Source organism: Pinus tabuliformis, chromosome 9 (genome assembly GCF_031772625.1).
Source record: "Pinus tabuliformis cultivar Carrire ecotype Pingquan chromosome 9, CPIR1, whole genome shotgun sequence".
Taxonomy (NCBI): domain Eukaryota; kingdom Viridiplantae; phylum Streptophyta; class Pinopsida; order Pinales; family Pinaceae; genus Pinus; species Pinus tabuliformis.
Genome location: NC_142307.1, coordinates 111,983,297 through 111,994,809, shown reverse-complemented (window position 1 = coordinate 111,994,809; position 11,513 = coordinate 111,983,297). Strand labels below are relative to the sequence as shown.

General features: G+C 36.8%; 1 protein-coding gene across 1 annotated transcript; it reads left to right on the top strand.

Moving 5' to 3' along the window:
• The first annotated feature begins 1,277 nt into the window (after window positions 1-1,277).
• Window positions 1,278-3,377, top strand: LOC149147332 (glutamate receptor 3.1-like). Its single transcript, XM_089441800.1, has 5 exons — window positions 1,278-1,520; window positions 1,605-1,885; window positions 2,035-2,066; window positions 2,359-2,753; window positions 2,847-3,377. Exons 1-5 carry the CDS (start codon window positions 1,278-1,280, stop codon window positions 3,225-3,227), a joined length of 1,332 nt encoding a protein of 443 aa, XP_089297926.1. The 3' UTR covers window positions 3,228-3,377.
• Window positions 3,378-11,513: the final 8,136 nt, after the last annotated feature.

Below are 11,513 nucleotides of genomic sequence, written 5' to 3'. Positions count from 1 at the left end.
CACGTCACTACCAACTCATACGCCCCCGAAAATTCAATAAAAAATTTGCGTAGTCAAGGAGGAGATCTGGTATGAATGACAAGATATCTTAGACTCAAAATTTACAAATGGCCTTGCAACCTAGATCTCTGACATAGAGAATACCAAATTCCACCAGAACCACTATTTGTATATTGTGGTTTTGCATTAGCACATCAAGCTATTCTTGGGCAAGGTGTCGGTTGACAAATAGGAGGCCTAGGGCAACATCTTGCAGAAGTTGGATGAATTGAAGTTGCTATTAATAGGAGTTGGGGAAAGGATTGTGCACCTTAAATTGGGCTTGCCAACAAGCCTAGTACCGATGTCCTCCTGCAAACATGTTGACCATCCCATTGAATTGTATACTCCATTGTCTTCATGATTTTCAAGCTCCTTCATGATGGTTTTATTATAATTCTTAGCATTTTTTTCTACAGTCAATACTATTTTTTCTTTTTGGTTGGTTTTCCTTAATATAGGACAACTATTTCCTTTTTCCCATAAGATTGTCATACCCTACATAAGATTTTAGGCTTTTAACTAATTTTCCCACTTATGGGACAACTCTCATCCCTCTTCGTTTAATGTTATTACTCTTTGAACACTGCTGGATAAGTAAGTATTGTCTTTGGTATAGTTTCCTAGTGACAAAGCAGAAACAGATAATCCATCAAAAACTTCATATTTTAATGTCATATTCTTCGTATTTTTTTATTAGAGCAATGAAGACTTTAACCCCCGGGAAAAAGAAAAAAGGTAAGTTATTAAATAAAATTTAAACTCTTCGTCGTCAAAAAATGATTGACACTGAAAACATGAAACTTGAAGTCGGCCTAACCCGGCCCAACCAAAAACATGGCAAAATCAAATTTGGACTCTGCAACGCCAAAAGGGTCTGACTCTGCCAAAGCTCGAAAAGATAGTCTGCGACGGGCCCCACGAAAGACAAAACAAAATTGCCCAATCAAATATGGACTCTTCCTAGCCCCACGAATCTTAAAAAAATTATGATTTCGAACACATTGAAGGGGTGGGGGTAATCGAGTTTAAATGTGATTTGTTCAGGTTCACCTGCATCTACCCAACTCAAAGTTATTTAAGTTGACCTTTTAACTCTTGATCTGTAGAATGAACTCTTGGCAATGGGCAGCGTTGAATTCTCGAGATCTCTGGTTGCGTCCCTTATTTTTATGATTTTCATGCATACATTTTTTCATAATATACATGCACTGCAAAATCACACCACCCCATCTTATATGACTTCTCCATTTAGAGGAATATTGAGAGTAGGCGTGCCTTGGAAGACGGCGTTCACTGAATTCGTGTCGGTAGAAAAGAACGGAACAAACTTTATTGTTGAGGGTTTCTGCGTGAAGGTGTTTGAAGCGGCCATCAAAACTCTCAATTATTCCATCCATTACATCCCAGTCGGAAATGGAATTACTGAGCCTAGCTACGATCATGATCTTCTTCGAAAAATTCTGCTCAGGTATGTATTTGTACTTTTTATATGACTACTGCAACAGCAAAATACTTCGTTGGAACATAAACATATATTTAATAATATGATGTTGTTGATGCAGGGAGTGGATGCAGTTGTAGGAGACGTCACCATTATAGCAAACCGTGCCCATGACGTACTATTTACACAACCGTTCATCGATGCTGGCCTACTCGCTGTAGTTCCACAGGTTAAGGATCACATTAGTCTTGGCTTTGACCTTCTGAAGCCTTTTACCGCTGGAACTTGGGTGCTAATACTGGGCTTCTTCTTTACTGGGGGTTTGACAGTCTATCTTTTAGAGCGCAGAAAGAATCCACAATTGCAAGGGCATCCTAGCAGGCAATTTGGAAGGATAGTATGGTAAGAAAAACCTTTGATGGCTATGTCCTCTTTGATCCTGATGGTTAGAAGTTAGAAATGTAATTTTCAAAGTAAACTATACAGAAAATCCTATCCCCGCCCCTTCCTTAAATAACATACTGAGTACATCAATGTTTGTTTATGTGCAGGATCAGTTTTTCTACGTGGTTCACAAATCAGGGTAAGTTGCTTTCTTTCTGTACCACATTTTTTTTTATTGAGCTTCTTTTTCTAGGTGAGAGAAGTGCAAAGTTGTAAATGGGTATCGTTAAATTTCAGAACGGTTGACTTCACTTCCGTTAATTAAATTTTGGGAATATTTTAAAATTTTCCATCAAATTGAGTTGAACTGTAATGGAAAAGAATAAAGTATAATTGATTTAACTATGTTTTATTAAATTTCAAAAATATTTCAAAATTTACAGTCAAATTGCAAAAACCCTAAGATGTGAATATTGAATTGGGTTCAACAGATGATATTAAGACTGTACTGGGGCGAATAGTGCTTATAGCGTGGCTTTTTGTTACGGGAATTCTATATTCGTGCTATACAGCAAATTTATCGGCAATACTAACAGCCCCACGTTTACAGCCAACCCTGAACGATATCCATAGTGTGGTTGCAAGCCAGGTGAACATTGGGTTCCAAAATGGATCCTACGCCGAAGAATTCTTGAGAGAGTACTTTAGGATTGATAAGCAGAGACTAAGACCTCTGAACAGAGAAGCTGAATATTATAAAGCTTTGTATAGCGGTGAGGTGGGTGCCATCATAGGTGAACGCCATTACATGCAAACCCTAGTGGCAAAGCATTGCAATAAACTCACCTTCGCTGGCCAAACTTTCACCTCCCAAAACTGGGGATTTGTAAGTGATTTATAGTTACTCTGTAAATTGATTTCAAATTTGGAGCATCCACGGAGATTATAACTCATCCTCTTTTGTTTGTTTTATGGGCAGGCGTTTGATCCGATGCATGATCAATTGGTGAAGGAGATTTCTATGAGAATACTTGAATTATCAGACGACGGGACACTCCATACCATTCAAAAACAGTCGGTGCCCAGTCATAAGAAGGACTGCGGTGGATATATCCCGTCGGGATCTGGGCAACTTGATGTTTACCAGTTGTGGGATCTCTTCGTCGTATCAGGATTGGTATCACTCATAGTATTATTGCTTTACATGATGCTTTACATGATGCGACGGAAATGGATTGTTTCTATTGTAGACCGACACGCTCCTCCACAAGTGTCGTCCGGCCATGACGGAGGCGTGGAATTTCAGTTTCCAATAACTAAATCACTTGACACTATAAGTGAACGCCGGGCTAGTAACTAATTCCCTGCTCCGAATGTTTCCTTTCATACCGCATTAATTTCTCGCTCTTCAACCGCGTGGTTCATTGTGGAAGGAGTCCTGGAAGCTCTAACGTATTACGCATAACAATAGTGTGATAGTGTATATCTATATTAAATTTGAAGAATTCTTTAATTTTCTTAGGTGTTTAATTTAATTAAGAGTAGTATGTGGAGGTGGAGGAATTTGTTAAAAGTGGTTTGAATCTGGGTAAAAAACATTCAAATTTTTTTGTTTTTTTTTTGTAGATGCAATGTTTGAATCATGTTTTTTTTATGATGGAAATGGATTAACACTAATGTATAGAGCATTTAAAATTATGAATTTTAACAATTTTTACTTAGATTTACAAAAATGCCTACCGAATTTTTCAAAATATGACCGAAATTTCCACAACTTTCAAAAAAAAAAAAACATAATAGCATTTAATTACACCGTAAGGCATTCCCTCTGAAATGAACTCCCTTCTTTACCTACGTGTCATCCTTGTACACCATACGATTAGATGTTAAACTATTAAGAAAAACATAGCGATTCGATCAACAAAAAGTAGTTACAAATATTTGTTGATACCCATGTTCATAGTCTCTGCGGCAACAATGGCTTCAATTGTCGCGCAACTTCCCAGAGGTAATTCTACAGTGCCCCCAACCCATTATGTTTTATTTGCAGTTTGTTTCCGCCGAGACTCCCAACAATTTTCCGAAGAAGGGTCTGGAAGGAGGGTCCCCTACTGGGAAGCGGAGAAAAACGACACCCAGAGGCCTCTCGGCGACGGACCTGGACGCTGTTTGTGAGCTCTTGGAGAGCCTGGTGAGTCGGCAGCAGAGGTTTTTCGTGGATCTGTTGGATTCTAGAGCCTCGTGAGTCGGCAGCAGAGGTTTTTCGTGGATCTGTTGGATTCCATGGAGCGGAAAGAGGAAATCCGCAAGGGGATTAGTAAAGTGGCGGGCGGAGGAAAGAGCGCAGCGGTGGTTATTTAATAAGGCAATGATTGTTTTAGCCAAGAAGCTTGTTGATGGCGACCCAGGGTTTTGCGGCGCTGAAGAATTTAAACCCAAACCAACCACTAATTAAAAACTAAAATAACAATTATATAATTTCTAAAGTAATATCTCATGGTACCCACTCATACATAATTTACTCTATATAATTTGGCACATTATTGCATAAGTTTTTTTTGTTAGTTTACTACATTTTTTAAAAATAATTATTTTAAATATTAAAATACAACTTATTATAAATTGAAATTTAAGAAAAAAAGAGGCAGGGTTATAAGTGTAAAATTTATGTAAAGATATTATATAAATTTAGATATTATTTTATATCAAAATATTAATATTTTGTTGAATAATAGATACTAGTTTATATTTATCTTAATTTTGGATTGATAACGTAACTCTAGGAGTCAAGCTCTACTCTACAAAATGAAATTGCAAATGCGAAAATAATGGTTGCAAGCAAAGGTGGGAGGGGTTTCTTACCATCACTCGAAATAACTTACTCTATATAATTTGGCACATTATCGCATACGTTTTTTTGTTAGTTTACTACATTTTTTAAAAATAATTATTTTAAATATTAAAATACAACTTATTATAAATTGAAATTTAAGAAAAAAAAGGCAAGGTTATAAGTGTGAAATTTATGTAAAAATATTATATAAATTTAGATATTATTTTATATCAAAATATTAGTATTTTGTTGAATAATAGATATTAGTTTATATTTATCTTAATTTTGGATTGATAACGTAAAACTCTACTCTACAAAATGAAATTGCAAATGCCAACATGAAATTTATTATTAAATTTATTATCCATAATCTAAGAACCAATGCTGAATAAAAATAAAATAATGGTTGCAAGCAAAGGTGGGAGGGGTTTCTTACAACGTTGTGCCATGACAAACACTTGAAAGGCTGTGCCATGACAATGGCCTCCGAGATCTGGTTAACCAACACAACCATGAACTCAAATTAAATCGTATTAACAGTGCCAAAAACCCTAGGAGTCAATCTCTACTCTAAAAAATGAAATTGCAAATGCGAAGAATGAGCGAAATGAAATTGTAAATGCAAAGAATGAAATTGTAAATGCGAAGAATGAGTGGACCCTGATGATGGTTATTATCTCTACTTAACTACCATAATCTCCATTGTTGGTAATGAATTACCTCTACTTAACTACCATAATCTCCATTGTTGGTAATGATTCTGAGGACAAGGGCAGTCCTTTGACCATAGCTCAAGATTTGTTAGACCTGTGCTCAATTCTTAGTCTAGTATCTACATTATGTTTGATTCTTTGAAACAATGTTTATTGTTTGGGTTTCATTGCAGCTTGAAGACATGTCTTAGCCCTATTCAAAGTTGTAAAGTGTGTTTTATGATGATCTCCTTGGTACTAGTGGTAATGGCAGTCCTTTGACCATAGCTCATATACAAAGGTTGTGAAGCTTCTATATCTTAAATGGATAAACAAGATCTGTTAGACCTGTGGATTTTAATATATGGAACCATTTATACTTATGTTACCTGACTAATTGGCTCCCTTATGCAACAATGTTCTTGGATCATATGCCCATTTCATATGGAATGCAGACATCGATGAAGCTGATCAGGATGCTTCTCAACAGCAGAAAATGGCACCCCTAACCTATCATGGAACAATGACTATGACACCCCTAACCTATCATGGAACTGCAACTACTATAGCTCGTTGATCAAATCAGGGTCCTAATTGCAATTTTGTTTCAATGAACAGAACCATCATACTTGTCATGTTACTTTGATTTTGATCAAATTTTTGGCAGTACAAAATCATCTCTCTGTACATAAATACGATGCCTAAATGATCTTAACTTGCATTATCTAAACAAAATATTGCAGCTTGAAGACTCTTGTATGTGATATGTCTCGACCCTATTCAAAGTTGTAAAGTGTGTTTTCTGATGATCTCCTTGTTGTTCTTAATGCTTCGAACGACAAGGGCAATCCTTTGATAGACTACAAGATGCCACAAATGAATGGAGCAAAAATGATGGGAATTGAATAAAATCAAGTGGTCAACTGAAGAAGAATGGGGTATTCAAAGTTGTAAAGTGTGTTTTCTGATGATCTCCTTGTTACTAGTGGTAATGCTTCGAAGGACAAGGGCAGTCTTTTGATAGACTACAAGATGCTGCAAATGAAAGCAAAAATGATGGGAATTGAATAAAATCAAGTGGTCAACTAAAGAAGAATGGGGTTCATCTGAGGATGGGAATGCTCTTTTTGATGGCAGGTCACATCCATTGCATCAATTTGGATATAACAAACAACCATTCTTGGATTTCGTGGATGAAAATAATGAAGACAAAATACATGTTAATCTATTACTTGTGCTCTTTGATGGAAGTTTTGTAATGAATGATTGAAAAATACAGTGAGAGAAAAATGCATATTATGCTATTTGAGGAATGTTTTTCACTTGTTGAACTTGTAGTATTGAATTCAACACACTAACACTTTACAACAATGAACTAACAATCTTCATGATGAAAACAATGATATGGAAGATTTATCTACATAATGAAAAAACAATATGGGATATTCCAATCACGTTCCAAGGCATTTTTTAAAATGTGGATGTGAGAAAAGGTTGTTGTGGAAAGTGTTGTTTGTATATGGGAAATTTCCTGATCATTGTGTGTAATCTTAATGTTGATAGATATGTCTACTAAGTGGTTCCAGTTAATGAAACATTGATGTGAGCGTTCAATATATTTTTATTCTTTATCAAAGTATTTTTTTTGTATTTGCGTAATTCAATTTATGCCTTACGGCATTTCCTTTGCAACATTTGGTGCAAATGCTAGTTAGGCTCATAGGCCTTTCTTTTGAATCAATGCATCTCAGAGTTTTGTTCTCATTTTCATCTGCAAATGCAAATGACATGTGTACACATTTATGACCACATTAATGTTTGTCTATGCACCACATATGTGCACATTTATATTCGCTAGTTCGTTAAGTTATCCTCGCCAGTTTGTTTTTTTAGTTTCCTACTTATCGTGAAGGCGAGTAAAAATCACCAATCTGTTAGACCGTTTGTTAAATATGGTGCACTTGTAGTTTATTATGAACTCTGTGTATTCTCTGTCTCGCCTTTCTTCACTCTCTGCAGTACAAAATTCCTTGGTGCAGTCATAAATTGAAGGTGATAGCTTTTATCCATCGAATTATTATTAGGAGTTGGAGGTGAACTATTTTCCCCTTTTCTGTCTTTTCGGTGAATACTAATTTTGTTCTTCCTTTATCGATTTTTCTTTTTTGTTAAGTTGAAAACTCTCAAACTCTGTAAATATGTACTCATTATTGTTTCTAACTGCTTTGAGACGACGACTGGGGTGCGTGGAATTAACATGGTTCAACAAAGCTCTGACAAGCCTTTAGAGAACTCTGTGGAGCTTGAGCATCGTTTTGTTGGTATGAACGGGTTGCAACTGCCGAGGGCTAAAGGTGATTGTTTGGGAAGCAAATCCAACCTTCTGAAACAATCGAATCTTCAATGGCTCCGCTGGGATATATATCCGTACTGCTTCATGTCTTCCTCGATTCCTATGAAGAACCTAACAGTTTTAGAACTGGCTGGGGAAAAATTGGAAACATTATGGCAGGGGGAAATGATGTACTTGTAATTTATTTTCTAAAAGAGTTCATGTTTATTTATTTATTTTTCTTCTGTTGTTAATGACTCGGTATAGGCTGGTCATTGTTCCAAACTGACCACATTTGAGAGTGCATTGCAGGCACCTCAAAATTTGGAATTGCACATCGATGCAGACCTTTTACAGATACCAAAGTCTATTGGGCAGTTGAAACACCTGGAAAAGATTGAATTGAGATTCCATATTGAAACATTGCCAGAATAATTATTTCATCTCCACGCTTTAAAACACGAGAGACTCTCGACAAGAATGACGCAGTTGCCAGACCCTTTGGCAAACTTAGCAAACCTGCGGTATATTGACTCGTCTGGCTGCACTGGTTTGCATGTTGGGAATTTATGAAAATTCCATAACAGACAGTCAAAAAAATGCTCTGTTTTAACACTTTGTTTTCAACACAGTAAACTCAGAAAATTGAAAATCGTTTGCTGGAAACAGGGTTGCAGCAACGCAGTTTGGTGTTGCAGCAACGCTGAAACTGGTGTTTCAGCAACACAATTTTTTTTTTCTGAAAACTGAATTTCAACAGTGCACAACAAAAGAGAAGTTGTATTCATGTATAATACTTCCTCTAATAGAGGGATTTCTACAAGACTACTTTAAAGACAGTTCAAAACTTAAAAAAAAACTTCATGCTGTAAACAGAAATTACATTACTGTGTCTGCACTGCTGTACATTACAGAAAACAAAATACTCTGTCTCCTCTGAAAAATCAACAGGTTGTTTTTCACTGCTGTGTCTGCACTTTGCATTGCTGTGTCTGCACTCCTGTGCATCTACAAAACACTCTGTTTTTGTTCAGAACGCTGCTGTAACACTCTGTTTCTTCCTTGAAAACATTTTACACTGCTGTGTGTAAATTTCATTCATACATTCACGTTGCTGCGTACATCAAAAAAAACTTCTGCACTGCTGTGCATTACAAAGAGAGCTCTGTCTCTGTTCAAAAAAAATTTACACACACTGCTGTGTTTTCATTACATTTTTCAGATTCAACAAAAACTGAACTTCAAGTTTTTTTCTTTTTTTCGTAAAAACAAAACTATACCTGTGAATTAAAATAAAATAAAATTAAAAATCCTACCTACATTTACCAACTACAACAATAAATTACCATCATTCCGTGAGTGACCACCATTCCGTAATAAATTGTTGTGTAATGGCTGATTCAGGAAAGGACTGGAGCTGCGGCTGTTTAATGGCAGATTCATCAATGCAGAGGTATGGCAGTTGATTCAACAGTACAGGGGTATGGCAAAGGACAGGCCCTGCAGTTGAAAATAATATTTCAACACTCCCCTTTAGTTTCAACTGCTGGGTTATCAGTCATACCCAGGCATTTCCTCAAAAATTCAAAACTTTTCTGTCCCAAAGGCTTGGTTAGAATGTCTGCAACCTGCTCCTGAGTTTTGCAATGTACTAAGACAATTTCTCCATTATTTACCAACTCTCTGATATAATGAAACCTTGTGTCAATGTGTTTCGTTCTCTTATGAAACACAGAATTTTTGGATAATGCAATAGCAGAACTGTTGTCACAATAAATCACAGTTCCTTTTACCTGCTCTTGGCCTAAGCTCCTTAACATCCTTCTCATCCAAACTGCTTGACATGCTGTTGCTGTAGCTGCCACGTACTCTGCTTCTGCTGTAGACAATGCCACAATTGGCTGTTTCTTGGAAGCCCATGAAATGGCTCCTGAACTCATGTGAAAAACATAACCGGAAGTGCTTTTCCGATCATCTACACTTCCAGCCCAATCACTATCAGTGTATCCAACTAAATTTGAACATTCTGAAGTAGTATATAAAATTCCAAACCTTTTGGTACCTTTGACATACCTCAGAATTCTTTTTGCTGCCTGCCAATGTGCTTCCTTTGGCCTCTCCATGAATCTGGAAATTAAACTAACAGCAAACGTAATGTCAGGCCTTGTAGTTTTAAATACATAAGGCTGCCAACAATACTCTTGTACAAACTAGGATCAAAATCCTTGCTGTTGTCCTCTCTGCTGAGTTTTAATCCCATTACTGTGGGAGTGATCGCTGCTTTGCATTCTTGCATTTTAAATCTGCCCAACACTTGATTTACATATCTAGCTTGTGAGATAAAAATTCCTTTTTCATTTTGATCTACTTCTATGCCTAAGAAGTATCTCAAGAAACCCATGTCAGTCATTTCAAATTCCTCTTTCATGACTGATTTAAAATTCTCAATGAGCTGATCATCATTACCTGTGAAAATAACATCATCAACATATAAGACAACAATTAAAATTTTACCATCTTTTTCTTTGATGTAGACGGTGGGTTCTCCTTCACACTTGTCAAATTCATTATCCAATAGATAGGAATCTATCCTGCTGTACCATGCTCTTGGCGCTTGCTTCAGCCCATAAAGAGCTTTCTTCAATTTGCACACTTTGTGCTCTTCACCTTTCTTCTCATAGCCTAGAGGTTGTTCAATGTAAACCTCTTCCATTAACACTCCATTTAGGAATGCTGACTTCACGTCCATTTGGTAAACTTTCCACTTGTTTTGAGCTGCTATGGACAACACTGCTCTCATGGTTTCCATTCTTGCAACCGGTGCGAAAGTCTCCTCATAATCTCTCCCATATTGCTGCTTGTACCCTTTGACAACCAGCCTTGCCTTGTGTCTTTCTATTTTACCTTCAGCATTGCTCTTGGTCTTGTAAACCCATTTCACTCCAATGACTTCTTTGCCTTTTGGTAGCTCAACCAAATCCCATGTTTTGTTTCTCTCTATGGCATTCATCTCCTCATCCATAGCTTCTATCCATTTCTTATCTTTAATTGCATCTTCGAAATGAATAGGGTCTTCAACATGACAATATAAAGCAAATAAAGAATTCATACCTTCATTTGCTGCTTCTTGTTCATAAATTTCATTTAAATTTCATTTAAATTTCTAAACTTCTTACCTCTTTCATTTGGTGTATAAGTGCTTGAAGAAGCACTTGAATTTCCTCCTTGTGGTGTGCTTGAAGAAGCACTTTCATTTCTTCTCAAGGGTGTCTCTTGCTGTCCTTGTGTTGGCGCTGCTGTTTGGGGATGCATTTCAGCCACCTCCTCATCATCTTCATCATGAGACAAACAGTTTTTAACATTCACTATTTTCTCTATGCTTCCATCCCAAGCTTCCTCCTCAATGAATTGAACATCTCTGCTGACAAAAAATTTCTTGGTAGATGGGATATACAACCTGTAAGCTTTGGATTCCTCACTATATCCAATGAAGATACATTTCTCCCCTTTGCTGTCCAACTTCCTCCTTAGCTGATCTGGTATGTGTGCATAGGCCACACATCCAAAAACTTTCAAGTGGGTGACACCTTGCTTTCTCCCACTCCATGCTTCTTCCGGCACTTTGTTCAACACTGCTTTTGTAGGACACCTGTTCAAAATATACACTGCACAATTTACAGCTTCAGCCCAATAATCATTTGGCAAATGCTTTGCCTTCAGCATCCTCCTCGCCATATCCATGATGGTCCTATTCTTCCTTTCAGCAACTCCATTTTGCTGTGGGGTGTA

Coding starts and splice junctions, on each gene's coding strand:
- LOC149147332 (XM_089441800.1), top strand. CDS start 1,278: ATGACTTCTCCATTTAGAGGAATATTGAGAGTAGGCGTGCCTTGGAAG. Junction 1,521..1,604: donor TTCTGCTCAGGTATGTATTT/GTACTTTTTATA, acceptor TTGTTGATGCAG/GGAGTGGATGCAGTTGTAGG. Junction 1,886..2,034: donor CAATTTGGAAGGATAGTATG/GTAAGAAAAACC, acceptor GTTTATGTGCAG/GATCAGTTTTTCTACGTGGT.